Source organism: Sebastes fasciatus, chromosome 17 (genome assembly GCF_043250625.1).
Source record: "Sebastes fasciatus isolate fSebFas1 chromosome 17, fSebFas1.pri, whole genome shotgun sequence".
Taxonomy (NCBI): domain Eukaryota; kingdom Metazoa; phylum Chordata; class Actinopteri; order Perciformes; family Sebastidae; genus Sebastes; species Sebastes fasciatus.
In genome coordinates, this window is record NC_133811.1 from 7803811 (window position 1) to 7821073 (window position 17263).

Here is a 17263-nt window from a genome sequence, read left to right on the forward strand (position 1 = left end):
AAGTTTCAACACTTTATTGATGCATGTATAATGGATAAAGACGGCACCACAATTAATGGTGGAAAGGTACACAACACCAATGAATTTTAAGAATGACAAAGAAAGAGAAAGCTCATTAACCCAATAGAACAACCCCCCACCCTTTGCAAGTTTAAAATGTAATAATACACAAATAAATAAATACAATTATATAAATCTAAATAAATAAAAGTAAAATAAAAAGAATAATTAAATAAATAAATAAACCCAACTGACCAAAAAGAAAAGAAAATCACTAAAATGTGCATACATCTGTGAAAAATTCCAAAAGTCTGAGCATTTTATTTGCATTTTTGACATATATTGTTTTTCTATACATAAGGGAGAGAACACTGTAGTTTGGTGGATTTTGTAAATTTAATTTAGTTGTTTTGTTTGTTTTGCATTATTAGGCTATGACTGAGTTGGTAGCAAACTGCCTGTGTTTATTTGTAGTTAATATAGCTTTGCGTTTTATCCACCCCATAATGTGTCCAAATGGTTTTGGCCAGCAAGTATATTTGTTCCCCTGTTTTGTCATTTAGTTAGTTAGTTTAAGTCAGTTGTTCAATTCCGTTGCAGTTTAGTTTGCGGTATTTTACGTTCAGTTCTATTTCATTGACCTCTTTCTCAGCCAGATTTAGTTTAATATTAGCTTAATTTTTCATATTTATTTGCTTTATTTTAATAATTTTCTATCTGAAACCTGTGTCCTTGTGTCTGCCTGCTGGGTCCCTTACAGCGTCCTATCCCCACTGACTGAGATGTTGCAGATTTGTCATTTTATTCAAAAGAAAGTCTGGTGTCATGTATATTTCCTTCTGTATTCCCAGTAATGAATCAATACCTCAAACAAACTCTATTCTACAGCAGTGAGCAAGAACTGGATCCATAAAAAAAAAGCTGGACTCATCAACATTAGATCTGTCGTCTCTTTCAACCCCATTGTGACATTTTATGTATAAAATACAAAAAATAAATAAAACAGGCAAGCCGGAGTTTTGTTTTGATGTGCTTTGAAGATTGATCTTTTCAGTCACCTCTCTTGGAGCTCTCCTTAAAGGTCTCATATTAATGACTTGCTTATATTATTATGGAGTTATCAGTTTCTCAACCTAAATCCTTATTTTCAGTCTTGCACCTGTATCTCCTCACCAGTCTTGTGCCTAAGGCAGTGAGGCTTAGCCTACAGGGCTTGGGCACAATGGGACCAACCCGTTGTCACTCCTAACTCGTTAAATACCAACGCTTGGCCAATGCTCCTCAGCGTCTGATACCGACGTGTCAGTATCAGAAGGTCAGAGCAACTGACGTAGTATTATATTTTTTTAAAAAGTCCGTCAAACAAACACAGGACTTTCACCCAGGAGATCGCTGTTCCTGTCCAGTGTGAAACAAAGTCAATGTTGACTTATTTTACCGTAGTTTAGTTATGTAACTAACCTACTTAGCTAACACCAAGTAAGTAATTTATACAGTACGTACTGTTACAAGCGTACGTATTGTAACCCAAACCACTACCTTTTCCTAAGCCTAACCAAGTACTTTTGTTGCCTGAACCTAAAAACTAAGTAAACCTACGTTGGAAGTTTATTTTGAAAAGACAGTGTATGCATGTAACGAGCGGAAACTGTACGGTTTCTGTGAACACAGAAGTTTACTTTGAAAATACGCTGTATGTATGCAACGAGAAGAAACTGTATGTTTTCTGTGAACACGGAAGTTTAATTTGAAAAGACACTGTATGCAAGTTTATTTTGAAAAGGCACTGTATGCATGTAACGAGCAGAAACTGTACAGAGAGCATCATAGTTTGAAGCGTAGGGCCACCTTAGTTTTGTTACGTAACTTACCTTACTAACACCAAGTAAGTATATTATGCAGTACGTACTGTAACAAGCGTACGTATTTTACGTAACAAATATACTTATTCTAACCCAAACCAATACCTTACCATGTACTTTTGTTGCCTAAAGCTAACGAAGTAAACCTAGGTTGGAAGTTTATTTTGAAAAGTTACTGTACACATGTAACGACCGAAAACTGTATGTTTGCTGTGAACACAGAAGTTTATTTTGAAAAGACACATGTAACAAACGGAAACTATACGTTTTCTGTGAACACCGATGTTTATTTTGAAAAGGCACTGTATACATGTAACGCGCGGAAAGTGACACGCCATCCCTAACACTTCCAAATCCGACGCTAGAGGGGTACGTAGAGCTAGAGGGGTACGTAGAGCGTCACAGTTTGAAGCATAGAGCCACTGACCAAGCGTCGGTATTTTGACGAGTCAGGAGTGAGAATGCGTCCCCAGGACTGCCGCAGCTCCATGTGAGTGAAGTTAAAGGAGTTCACACCTTTGCAGCTTCCACATCGCCGGGGAAGGAACCGGTTGAGACTGCAGCGAGAATCACAAGTAAACAAGAATGCATCTGGAGGACAAATGTCGTGCAAGAGAAGAAACTGATTCCGCCTCGGAGGAGTTGTGTGATGTTCAGAGGAGGATCACAGCGGCCCCTGACATCTAAAGACAGCGCCGTTGATTCCCGAGAGTCCTAGCGCTGCTCCAGATCAGGAGGCAGATCCTGATGAATGTGTATGAATACATGTGGCTGTGATGTTGGATTTGGATGCATTTCAGAAAAGCACACCATATGCACTTGTCACTGAGTGGATAATCCCGAGATATGCGGGATCAAGGTTAATCTGTCGTTAAAAAATGAAATGGATTCAGAACATATCAAGACACAATATCTCTCGCTCAGCATGTTTGGGGTTTTGCCAATGCAGCACATTTTGTTGAAGGACGAAAGTCGTGATGACTTACTTGAGAGTCCATATGTAAAGCCCGTATGGATATTTTTTCCCTGCACAGTATATCCTCTTTCACCTTTTCTTTCACAATCTTTCTTTTGCATGAGAGAGTGGACCTTTGTAAGGATCATCTATCATTACATGGGATTACCATTTCTTTGCATGCTGGGATCTTTTAGGATTACAGGGAGATTACTTCATATTTTTTTAAAACCCCCCGTGCCAGATCTGCCTTTATCTTTTCCATCCGGCAGTTTTTGGTAAGATGCTGAATCTCCAACCAGCTTGAATGCTTCTCAGATAATTCATTGCCACATCCTCAGCTTTAGGAAAGAGCTTTGGTTTCTGTGCATTCCTCTCCATTTAATGATTTCATCGAACCCCGAGCGAATTTATAAAGACAAAATACATATCATTCATCTCAATTTCTTTACATTTTTAATACCGATTAACCAAACAAGCTTTCAAACTCCCTCAAGACTCGAATGCTGTGGCTTGTTCTGTGTCCCCTAAGGCTTTGCAGTAGCCGTGCTGTGTAGGAAACAACACATCATTAACAATGCAGCGAGCTGTAATGGGCAAACGTGAAGGTCGTGCTCCGATGACATTGTCATCACGGAATTAACATATTACAGGGAATAAACGTGATGCATGAAAATCTTGTCACTAAAAAATAAAATAGAAACAAAATGAGATATTTTATTGCATGCTACTTTAAGCAATAGTCCAACATATTGGGAAATACAACTATTTACATCCTCTCAGAGAGAGTGAGAATATTTACATCAATGAGAGCTTTTAGTACGAAGCTGGAGTTGGGATGTGGTTACAGTAGCTATATAAGCTTTGTTAGCATAAAGACTTGCTGCAAAGGGGGAAAAGCTAACCAGGCTCTGTACAAAGTGAAACAAACACATATCAACACCATTAATGGATAAACGACATATATTGGGCCACAATTATGAGACCCAACTTGATAAAAAAAAAAAATACCTTGTAGTTTTTTGACATTGTACAGAGCCAGGCTAGCTGTTAGCTCCAGTCTTTATGCTAAGCTAGGCTAAATACATCCCAACTACATCTTTGAACTTGAAACCTGATTGATTAGCACTTTTCCTATATTTGAACTGAATTTACAGTAAATGAAGGTTTAAATTAAGAAATCGAATTAGCAATACTGCTTTTTCCTTCATACGTGTATGACAATTTAGCTGTACAACATTTGTTTTCTTTTTGTCTGTTGATTTTTTATTTTTTTATTTTATTTATGCATACATTTTTATTTTATTTTTATTCTTAATACATGTACTTTAAAAAACTCTTCTTATTTTCTACTGTTGTAGAAAAAAGGAAGAAACTGCGAAAACCCTAATAAAAAGAGTCACAAAAGAAAAAGAGTGAATAAAAAAAAACATAAACCGACACAGCAATGAGATGAGATTGACATCAATCTTCTCATCTTACTCTCTCAAAGAAATGAAATAAGCATATTTCCCAAAATGCTGAAGTATTTCTTTAAACCTGCATTGTTCACCATAGCGTTCTCTCTCTCCCTCTTAGCATCTCTCTTCCCTGACAGCCTGTCATCCCCCACAGATCTATCTGGTGTCAGGATTCACTGACCTGCAGTTACAGCACACCCCATCAGAGAAATGATATGGATGTGACTGGTGAAGTGTGTTCACCAGCAATGCTACAAAATTGGCGGGTATTGTCGGACTCACTTTTGGAAGTTGACTTGCTATTATCCAGCACCACAAAGGGGTTGGTCACCTTGAGGAAAAGTGAAAGGAAAAGTTCAGTTAACGGACTCCCGGTGGCTTCCCTTACCAAAAAAAAAAGTTTATTCAAGTGTGCTATTAGTATACTTCTTTTAAATTTAAAATAAGAGCGTAGACTTTCAGTTTACTTTTTATGTACTTATCAGAGATATACTTAACAAGAGTATACTTAAGTTTACTTAGCTTATACTGACAGTAATACAGAAAAGTCTAAGTATACTTGGCTTATACCTGTATTTAATATTTTGGTCGAGACATATTTTACAAAAGTATAATTAAGTATTCTAGCCTTATAGGCCCACAGAAAAGTCTATACTTTTGATAAAGTAGCCTATTAAAGTGTGTGAGAGTTTGTAAACGGATGTTTTGATATGAATTTATTTCAATTCATCAATAATTGTGTACATTTTGTACGGAGGCATGCAAGAATTTTTTTTTTTTTTTAACATCACAAAATATTCAGTCAAATAGCAAAAGGAGCAAATCTCTTTATGTAATACTTAAATCAAGTACTATCATTATCCTATAGTAAAGTTTAGTACAAAATAAAACTTGGATGTAAATTATGTAGTGTACTCAAAGTTTACTATTCTTACACTCAAAGTATACTTAAAAGTATACTTTTATAAACTAAAAAGCAGGCCAATTTAGTCCCAAGAAGTATTGAAGTAGTCACTTGAAATACTAGTACATTGATTTTAGTATCCTTACTGCATAAAGTATACTTGGGGGAAAATATACTTGGACTTTACTTGAGTATACTTCATAAAATAAACTTGAAGTATGCTACTTTTCGTAAGGGTTTTAAAGCCCAAAGATGAATAGATTTTACGTTTTCCTGGCCTTATCTTCTCACTTTTGTTAATCAGAAGTTTTTCCCTCTCCTCTAACTACTTACTGGAGAGACGAGTAGGCATCTTGACACTTTATTGCACAGTGAGGATGCTACAGTAAATGCTAAATGTCTCCGGATCAATATGGTTGCCCATAGCTCTGCACTATACCGGGTCTCTCACACTGCTCTGCTCATTAGACATGTGTCTGACCTATAGGCTTACTTACATCAGCTCCCTGGCAGCAGATAGACATACCTGGAAGTCTGATTTCAGCACACACATATTATTCTGCAGCTCACCAATCTACCTAAACACAATGCAATAAGACAATCTATCACAATTTAAAGGGCATTGTGTGAATATTTCTCTCATATTACTGACAAACTCATATTACTGACAAAATGGCTTCATTGCCGAAACCTTTTAATAACCGCAGCCTGTGTCATATAACAGGTGAGAGCAGAGACTAGTAGCACCATCTGCTGGAGAGGCTCCTCGCATCAGGAAATAGCCAAGGCAAATGATGAAATAATGGAAACTGGGAGAAAATATATGTCTTAATATTGCAGAATATATGTGAACTTACATATATGAAAGATGCCACCATTCATGCATTGCTCATTCACAAGGAATTCAGTGTGACTGACGCTTGTGTCAAATAGGAGAAACTGTTAGAAATGAAGATAGAACACATAACTTCTCTGGCTATTAGAGCCCCTTTTGAAATTTTACTTACACTGATACATTTTCTGATAGACACTAATTGCGGAATAGACATGGACTTGTGTCTGAGAGGATCTCAATCCATCAGTGATAAGTGAAATTTTTCCATTTTAAGAAGATGGAAGTCCTCTACTCTATAACAGGCTGGAGGGTGTGCTGTATGAACAGCAGCACCCAGACGTCAGATAAAGTCAGAATGAGCACGATTTTAACTGTTTCAAAGTGATGTCAGTTACATGCCGTCTGGTTCAGAAACAGGTGGAGGGATCTGCTTGGTAAAGGATAAAACTACAGCCATGCTTTTAAATCCTTGTCTATCTGTGAAGTTTGCGTGTCTGTGAAGCCACAGACAAATTTCCACGCAAGTGGACAATAAAGATGTCTTTTCTATTCTAAAAGTAGAAACATTTTTTATTTCCAACTGAGCTTTTACAATATGTTTTTTATTGCATGGATAGTTAGCATATCAACGTCAGTTTATTACCTCCTTCCTAGGCCGAAGGCCTAGGAAGGAGGTTATGTTCTCACCAGCGTTGGTTTGTTGGTTTGTTTGTTTGTTTATCCGTTAGCAGGATTACTCCAAAAGTCTGAAATGGATTTGAATGAATTTTTTTGTAGGGATGAGGTGTGGTACAATGAACAATCCATTAGAATTTGATCGAGATTCAGGAATATTTTTACGTATTTCGATCAGCCTGAGCATTAAGACCACAGGGTATAACATATGCGCAGCATAACTGATGATGCGGTGATGACGCGTGACCCCGCCTACTTCTAAGAGTAGAGAGATACGTGTGTGGATGTTTGTGCAGAAGCTGCTGGCCGTCCGCGGTGAGAAAGAACAAAGCTGTAGCTGACGGGATGAGAGACAACGTAGTGTAACGTTATACAGACATAAAAAGGCTGCTGAATGAGAGAGGTATCCGCCGATACGTTACATGGAAACACACCGTGTTAATAATAAGCCGACCAACTCACGTAACCGCCAGCTAAGAGCTGTGATCTGTTTTTTAAAGTCACGCTTTGACAGAGGTCTTCGCTCTGAGTGGGTGCAATTCTAGTTATTAATGGATCACCAGTCACAACTCAGCCTGTATACACATTTGTAAAATGTCTTTGGCTCTGTAAGGACGTCAAGTCAAGTCTGAGAAAATAGCCCTTGTGACCTGAGTAATCACAGTTTGGCTTTTATAACAGAAACATGCTTTACAAACTGGGCATGTGGAGTTTGAACCAGGGGTGGAGCCAGACGTTGTAAACATTCAGGCTCAGCCTGAACTTATGGGTGTCCACCGGGGAGATTTTTTCCCCATTTACAGCAGCTATGTATATGCACTTTTTGTCAAGCCTTTTGATAATAGAATGCCTAAAAATCCGTATTTTATTTGGGAAAAAAATTATAGTTGTCAAGGGAAAAAAATCATCCCGTACAGCCGACATCCTATTTTGTATGCAGTTGTTCTCCAGCCTTCATATTCATTCTGAAACTGTAACACAACAAATGTTGAGAATGACTTATTTTCACTCCTGCCACCTGAAAAGAGGCAAAATCATCTGCTGTTACAACTTTTAAGCCCCAGAAGTTTCACTTTCACGTTACAATCAGCTATTTGTTCTTCTTCCGTGGTCACATCAAGTCACATTTTCACGTTACAGACGTAGTAATTTGAAGCCCAACCATGTGGTTTTTTCCTAAACCTAACTAAGCGGTTTGGTTTTCCTCAACCTAAAGCATCAGTATATGATGAGTTGGGATGAGAACCATGCTAGCTGCGTGGCACCAGGGATGAATGTCCATCCGTCGTTCCACCATTTTGGTCCAGACTTAAATATACCAACAACTACAGGACGGATTCATGGTCCCCCAAATGATGAATCCTAATGATTTTGGTGATTCCCCGACACTTACATCTAGCGCCACCTTGAGGTTCACATTTGAGATTTTGAACTGCCGTGAAATTTGGTGCAGACATTCATGTTCCCCTCAGGATAAATTGTGACAAGTTTGTTTATCATTTGACTTTTCATCTAGCACCATCATCACATCAAAATGTGAATTCATCCTTTGGTTTATGACCATATACTCGCAAAACTAATAACATTCCCATCATCAATCTTTTTGTTGTTGTGCAGAAGTCGTAATAATGGTAACACACGAGGGTCACAAACGATGGATTTCTGAGCGATAAGAGTTTAATTCTCGGCCTAAAGACAACATCACGACCAAATTTCTCTCATTAGCGTCACTGCAGGTTCAAGTTTTCAGTTTTAAAACTCTTTCTTTGAAATATATGATGTTAAAATGAGAAGACAGAATACAGGACAGAAAGTGAGTTTAGTTGATTTACAGCCCTGTCATCCCACACTATGGTCACTTTGTGTTATGGAGCAGTGCCTTACATAAAAAAGACTCTAGTCTTCACTGTCTGCTGGTCATAATAATGCACTACACTTGCTTTTGAAAGCACAAGGCTTACTTTGTGCTGGGGTGTTACTGTTCTCAGTCAGAACATCCTTTCAAGGAAAAACAAAACTCCAAACAAAACTGCACAAACATGATTTCACTGGAAGATCTGTGGCGGTTTGTTTCCTTGTCATCTTTTACACTCCCAGATTAAAAAAAACAAGACAGAAAGAGATCATTGGAACCAGTACTGAAAGTCCAGTTCTGCTGAGTTTGTGCCGCTTTATATCTTCCCTAATATTTAGGTGTGAAATCCTGCACATCAGCGTCATGGGAGATAATGAGACCACGTGAGATCTTATTACCTTCCAGCACCGACACTTTCATGCAGCAATAATTACTCCCACTGGCGGCTTGCTTATTGACGATGCCTGCCCAAAGTATCACTCTGGGACTAATGGTTTCCCTCCTTCACAAGGCAAACAATGGAATGAACACCGCTTCAATCAACCCAGAGTGATAGATTTAATGACAAAATCATTTTCCCTCCGCTTTATGGGCGAGGAGGAGCGACACATGCAGAATAAGATAGGTCTCGGAGGGGATGTGTTTGTGCGAGAGCCGAGCTGTAAACAAGAGCGCCGCTTTTATTTGCTGTGATTTCATTGCATTTGATGATAAGTGAATGTGACTGACCAATTGCTGTTAACTTGCGGCAAATGAAATGCATTACTATGTGTGAGCGCGGCTCCCTCATCAGTTTTCGCCGACGGAGTGATGTCTTTAGGGGTCGAGGTGGAAAAAATGAGCTCTATTTATTTCAGGGAGGGAAGAAAAAAGAGGAAAAAGCAAGTAGAGGGACTCCAACTAGCCTCTGTTGGATCATGAGTTCAACATGCAGTGACAAATGGACGGCGGAATGAGAAAGAACACCCTGAAATCAAATTGAGTATGGATTGTTGTGGCCTAGATTTATAGCTCTGGGGTATCCCAAACCTGGAAGTCATAAATTGATGCAGTTGAAATGGGGCGTCAGCGGGGGATTGCTGCTATGATTCGTTTACTGCGCGTGTCACCGACGGACAATACAAACGATGAGTCATTGTTGTCCCACAACAGGGCTCGTTAATAGAATATACACAGACAGAAGTTAAAGGCCGTGACAAATCTGCCTCTGCGGACCCCGCGGCTCAGGGAGGCAGGAAACAGCCGCAGACCTGCACACGGCACAAGCACCACTCAGGGACACTGACAGGGGGACAGTCTGGATGGGGCCGCTACATCGGTCTGCAGGTATTGCAGCCCAGTCGCACAGCAGTTTGTTAAATATACAAAATTGAATTTATGGATTTGTCTACATAGACACGAATTTCCCATTTTTTTTGTGGTCAGCACAAAACAGATCTGATGTAATCCACGTAATTGTGAACCTGGATGTATAAAGAGCGGCAAACGCCGTGAAGGGAGGAGGTCGAGGTGAATGCATGGGTCAAAAAACGCCGGACTTTCGCCCAGGAGACCGCTGTTCATGTCGCGTGAGAAACCCAAAGTCAACTGGAGTGGAAATTGACACGTGTGCCACGTGTTGCTGAACATTCGTAGAAAAACACATTAAAAATATGTTGTTGAAAGTCTTGCTGAGCATCAAAAAGAAACAGAGGACTGTCGCCCAGGAGACCAGTGTTTGTGTCCCATGTGAAACCAGAAGTCAACGTTGATTTATTTGTCACGTCAATTTTATACTTAAGTTACGCCACTTCCTGTGTTATTTTAAACCCAAACTGCGATATTTTCGTAAACCTAAGTAGTTTGTTGCCTAAGCTTAACCAAGTTGATCTTTTCCTAAACCTAACTAAGTAGTTTGTTGCCTAAGCTTAACCAAGTCGACCTTTTCCTAAACCTAACTTTTTTTTCTTTTTTTTTTAACCTGGAGCGGAAATTGACATGTGTGTCACGTGTTGCAGGATATTCGTAGGAAAACACACAAAAAATACCTTGTTGAAAGCCATGACGAGCAGCTCGGGAAAAAAAGGGAAATTTGTGTGTACTGTATGTACATAAATCAAGAAGATTAAAATGCATGACTATTTCACAAACTGCCGTGTGACTGTGTTGGGTATTGTGAGTCTGTATTGATCTCTCAGGAATACAATACACTGGCTGTTTGCAAAAGATATTAGAACAGAACGTAAAAACAGTCATTTTATACTATGTTTTATTTTTCTTAGATTTGATAGCAAAGTGTGGTGATATTCTATTTTTTTTATTACAGTATAAACAACAAATCTCATTATAAAACCAAAACAATGAATTGATCCTATGCTAACTAATATTGTCTGTGTTTCTAAGGCCTGATATATCTTATTCCTCTGTGCCATAGAGCTCCATTGTTGTCCAAAACTATTAAAAACACATAAATTAGACTGACATGTTCATTTATCAAGATGAACATGGGAACTGTAGTTTATTTTGAGCTGATCCCACATACAGTACAATTTCCAGCTGCCAGAAATACAAAATTGAACCGTGAGCCTTTGAGCAATGTGTCTTAATCCATGACTGAAAATAGTTCCCAACAAATGCACTATTTCCTCCTGTTTGAGTAACATTTACTAAAAACTACAGCGTCCAGTTGTCTTAGGAAATTATTGAACTTTTTAAAAAAAATTGAAAGATTCAGTAAGAATCAATGAGTTTGGGACTGAGAGCGACAGACGGACTGGGGAGATTGGGAAGTATTGAGAGACAAATTAAAACATTGTTGGTCATGGTCTTTCATAAAAAAAAATAATAATAATAAAGAAAACTTGAATATTTTAACCAAACCTACATCTACAAAAAAATAGTATTTAATATATCTTTGTATGTTAGTATTTACCTTTCCCATTAACAGTTGTTGTAACCATATATGTTTTAACTAAAAACATTACATGGGTAGGCCTACAGTACAGTATGTTAACTCAGATCCCTTCATAGCCCACAGAACATGCTGATCATGTCTGCCATCATGTAAAACCTCTCAGTTGTCACACAACGTAATGTGTATATGTATACTAATATGAGTTCAGGCACCTTAATCGTACATGGTTGTAAATGGCCTATGACAATAACCATATTTTATGATTTTAATGTCACTCTAGACCTGATGTACATTGAAAAAAAAATCATGTTTTCTCCACAGTGACAATATCTGCAAATTAAGCTTTAAAATTGAACATTTATGTTGATATTTTACCAGGAAAGTGTTAATCAATTTCCATAGTTTCTGGATGAAATGTCAAATTTGTTTTAAGAAGTGCATTTTAATAGTCTGAAAAGCATAAATATTTGATGTCTGTTACAATGGAAATGGTTAAACCGCATTGAAACGGGAGGAAAATGTCATAATTGATACTTACAAAATGGAAATGAAAATAAGTTAAAAGTGTTCAAGCAAACAGGAAATCAAAAGCCTGTTTTTAAAGGTGCTATATAAATAAAGTTATTATGATTATTATTATTGACAAACAGAAACAGCGAACAAGATAATTATGCAAAAGGAACATTTTTTATTGTAACATCATATCTCTTTACAATAATACTATGCTATATATACTGTATATATATATTTTTGTATTTATATTTTTACATAGAACACAAGCTACTAAGGAATACATACAGTACAGTCAGCGACATAGAAAAATATTAGAGTAGTATTGGCACAGATGAAGTAGTATTTACTGTACTTTACATGTTATACATTCAGCAAAAAAGAAGTGCAGAATGAAATAAAGACATGTTCCTCACAGTGAAGTCAAACATTTTTTTTTTACATTCAGTTCAAACACATGAAGGATGATCCGGCGACGAGCAGACGATGATAGCACGTCTCCTTTCACACACACATAACACACCCTCCACACACACACATGAACAAGACTCTCAGTAAAGGGCAATCAAATACAAAAAAGGTTCAAGTCAGCTAGTTTTGAAGGTTGACAGCACTTGCAAGGATCTATAGGATTTATGGATCACCTCTGTATTCACTCTCAGCCGTGACAGCAGCATAAATGTACAGTTAACGCTCTCGGAGACATATTTAGTCATACAAAACCAAAAAATATGTTTTCTCTCTACAGAATGGAGTTCAGGCGAAATATATCTTTCTGATCTAACACCGTGCCTTCGAGTGAAACCTTGTACACACAGCCATCTATCTCGTGAAACAATTTCAAACCTGTATATGTGCCCTTGAAGGGGCCAATCTCAATACCACAAACACTTTTTCCCTCCATCGATTCCCGCTGACCCCTTTGGGTAAACACGCACGGCCCTAAAGGCAAACAAGCTGAAGCCTCATCCATATACAATATATGTGTTTGCGTCGTCGAGGAGGTTGAGAAAAGATGCATGATGCATGGCGGCTCCCACAGATTGCTTACGCAGCTTTGCTTAGTGGCTTTTTTGAGAACGATCTCTGCGTCCTGAAGGAGCCCATTTGATTAGAGTCAATCACGGTGGCACACTGCTTACTGTGCAGCAGCCTCCGGAACAGAAAAGAGCACTTTGCGATGTCATCTTTTGTACTCTTTGAAGATGGTACAATGCTTGAATGGCCGAGACGGACAGCCGTGGTGACTAGAGCAGGGTGCGACCTTCAAATCTAAAGAATCAGTGCATGTTTAAACCCCCAAAAAAACACAAGAAAAAAGCTGTTTGGATTTTGTAAAGCTAGTGGAGGTTGATTCAAGGTTGTCAGTAAAGTGCACTTGCCATCAAACCAGTGCAAAGGTTAAATATAGCTCTCTGTATGTACATAATATGCAGCAACCATCGCTGGATATGAGACGTCTGCGGCGACACTATGATAACAGTTCTCTAATGTCAAAATGTAAACATCATTTGATGGACAGCTCAGTGATGAGGGAAACACTCCTCGCCCAGTACGCTGGAAAAACGACATCTCTCATGTCACGCTTCGATGTGACAGCGAAGGACGAGGAGAAAAAAATAATCACACAACATTTTGTTTGATTTAGCTGATGAGATGATCAAGATATGGCATCGTATATGTTTCGGGAAACACGAAACAGCGTCTGCTACGACGGCGCTTCCCTGCTATCATCATGCATCATTTTGAAGTTGGGTTATAGAAGATGACAGGGCATGAGGGAGAATCTTGGCAGTGGGGTCCGTTTTACGCAAAAAATCATCCGGAAAACAAAAGCAATGACACCCTGATTTAAGCCATTTAAAAATATAATGAGCGCCTTATGAAATCCATCCTCGTGTCGACAATTTTAATTTAAAATGGTTCATTAAGAAAGTGATGAAAGATTAAACCATAAGATTGTACTCTATAGTCATGGATAATGAGTTTCTTTCACATTAGTAGATTTGCTCTTAATCGTATCGGTAAGCCTGTTTTCTGTCTCCCTGTCACATGATTTAAGGAACAAAATGGTAATAAGTCATGCATCTTAATTGTGTTATAGTGGTAGATTTGCTTGGATACTGTTGGATAGTTTAACAAAAGAATTGACCGTTTGCTGAACCCCGCCCCTGAACAACAATTGTCCAATCGTAGCTTAGCAACCGTAACTATGCATGACAGGCCTGTCAAGTTATGGATTTCTACACATGTTGAAGCGGTGTGCATGGGACTATATGAGAGAGATTTACTGTGAGCTGCAAACTTTAGCATATCTGGCTAAATAGCTTTTCTCCTACAGTAGTAACTGAGCATTACTCCGAGGTCAAGGAGCACATTGTTAACCAATCAGCGATGGTCATCCCTGCAAACCCTGCCACCAAAAGTTCCTATACTTTCAGAGTACTACCCCTCGACCAGGGCCTTTTTGGGGGTACAATGTCCCCGGAACTGTGGTCAAAACACAACTAGTTCTTCAAGAAGGAGCTTAACTAGGCTGCATTAGTTTCTGGGTTACAGGCTGTTATAAAAAGCCCCACTCAGGACTATCACATTCACTGTGTAGTAGCCTATATCTCTTCTATGTGATGGCCAGGATGCTATCAGAGTTTATAGCCTAACTTTAGCAGCTCTGTCCTGCTCTTTATTGGAGAAAGATTACACTCCAGCAACCCAAGCAACGTAAGTCGATATTGTACATTTGCAAAAGTCAGTCCTCATCCTAGAAGCCTTTTTGTTTTTAACGTTAAAGTGAAAACATACTGCTTGAAAATAAACACATATCTAAGCTAAGCACCGAAACAGGGATATTTTCGTATTAGAACATAACAGTCTGATCCGATTTTTTCTCAACCCGATCTTGTGAGAAGGCGTATAAATAGCTTGACATTTTCCACGTGTCATGATAAAGCAACAAAGGTGTTGTTATTGCACGCAAAGTGACTTAAAAAAGATACCATTTCATTCATGCACCATTTGGTGAGACCGGGCTGTTTTTTTCTGTGGTGTAGTCAGCCTGAGAGAAACTTTTTTCAACCAACTCTCTCAACTACCAGCGACGGTTGTTATTTAAGATAGTGAAATTGAAAGAAATATGGAGCTTGCCTTTGTCTACCTCTGTCTGAAATCAAGGACTCATTGTTTCAAAAAATTACTAAGAATTTTGAGTGGTAGTCTACCACAGTTATCACTGTGAACTGTATAATTATGTGCGGTGTGGGTCTGGAAAACTTGACATGCATAGCAACAGTAACTAAGGAGGGTGGGGCTTGGCAAATGATCAGTTCATAAATTTAGTCAATCAATCAGTGCAAACAATCAATTAAATAGCGAAGGCTAAATCAGCAGTTAGAGCCATCTGGTAGCACAGACACTATAATTCTCACTAGTGCTGAAGCCTTCTGGTAATACTAATCAGGGTCAATGAGTCAGATTGAACTGATGTACAGTTAAACACAAGTAAAAGCAGATATCCACTATCTTCCTCCTCCATTCTATACTTTCATGATAACAACACACAAAAGATCACATTTAGATGGACTACTTACACTGTAGATACATAAGCAGATAAAAAATAAATAATTTTAAACAATATATTCATTTCTGTATAAAGGAACATATTTGTACAACAAAATACTTCATGTACAATCATGGGGATAAATGCTGCCCGTCTATTGCCTCGGTTCTAAGGATAGTTTAGGACTATCGTCGGTGTAACCCTTAAAGAAGAATTCATTCAACCAGCCACACTGAAGGCTTTAAAACCAACTCTAAAGGGAAAGTAGTTAAATGCTCTCGACCACAAGTAACATCCGTTAGTGTTCTGGCTGACTCCGGTTATTAATAAGGCCATAAAACATCCACAATCAATCCTGCGATGGATGTCAGATGTTTTGTTTTGCATGGCTACAAGTCAAACTCAGACTTCTGAGTTCGCATTTTCAACAGTCACAAGACACTGATCTTTTTATAACAGCTGCTAACCATCCTAACAAATGGGATATACAGGCCTTGCCAGGGATTATATACATTGAATATACTGTACAAAGTGAAGGTAGGACCTTGTCCTCCAAATTAGCTCCACCAGCCACCAATGGGTTCTGTCCTGTAAGCATACAGTACTAGCACCTTTACTTGAAGTAGTTGAGCCCTGCCACTAAGAAGAACTTCTCCAGGAAAAGCTCAGAGTCCAGGACAGCGATGTGGGCGGCGCGTCCGATCAGGGTGTTGGCCGTGTTGGGCAGAGCATGGAACACATTCTGGCGGATCAGCCGACACTCTTTAGCCTCCACAAGTGGCTGCAGGACGTTGTTGATCATTTCCGTGTACACGGGCCCTTCAGTGCAAAAATTTGAAAAGTTAGTCCTGTGCTTAAACCTTTTGTATTCAAATCCCAGCCAAAAAATACTGTAGTCTGGCACATAACCCCCCCTTTAATCTCTGGCTATAGATTCTGCATTCATATGTAGAATCTGTGGGCAACGGCACAAGATTTTGGTACCGGAAGCGACTTGCCACTTGCCCCCCAGAGGCTTAACTGTCATCAGACCAATAGCCGATTTTGAGATTGCCCCCCATAAACAGTTGTGTTTTGTACGGATTACAGTCTAGAAGGTAACCCACAAGTTAAAGTAAGAAGTGTTGTGTTGAACTTAAAGTGGGTAACTTTTGTCGAACAACGTCCACTGTGGCCACATGTGGCAATTACAGAAATGGTATATAACACAAAGTGCACCGGTTGCACGAGTTGAAAAGAGCCATACTACTGACAGATTATTGAGTCAGCGGACTGACTTAGTAATATCAGTTACACAGCAATATCTATCTAAAGCTTGCTAACATTAGCTAATATAAGCCGTCATCCTACTGGTCATACCAGAACAAATAGGGCTGTAGAAGCAAAACCAATAAGCATACTGAACTAAGCAAGGGTGCATTTTATTGTTTATGAATTTAATTTATAATCTGTAAGAGGAAGGATGTGTTATTTCTTCTTTCAAAAGTTGCAGTGTCCCTTTAAATGATAGTTTCACTGAGTGATGTTTACAGATACATTGGTATAGGATTGGTACTAGGGCTGTTCTCAACCAAAGAAATTTGGTTCTAATCGATTAGTTGATTTAATTAACAGATTCTCCACAAAGAATCACACAAAAGTACCACTTTCTTTTTGTTTACAGAGATATGCTCATAAATTTCTTAGAAATAAGTCATTCAGCATTAAAAAATGACTAATTGACTAAAGAAATCTTCTTAAATCTAGTATAGATAAATG

The 17263-nt window shown here is 38.6% G+C and overlaps 1 protein-coding gene across 1 annotated transcript in view; it reads right to left on the reverse strand.

The window, feature by feature from the left end:
- Positions 1-12107: 12107 nt before the first annotated feature.
- The window catches only part of fam135b (family with sequence similarity 135 member B), a 57075-nt gene continuing 51919 nt past the window's right edge, over positions 12108-17263 (reverse strand). Inside the window, exon 20 of the mRNA XM_074613487.1 lies at positions 12108-16324. Within this exon, the coding sequence (XP_074469588.1) occupies positions 16119-16324 (206 nt within the window). The 3' untranslated portion in view covers positions 12108-16118. The remainder of the gene's footprint in view (positions 16325-17263) is intronic.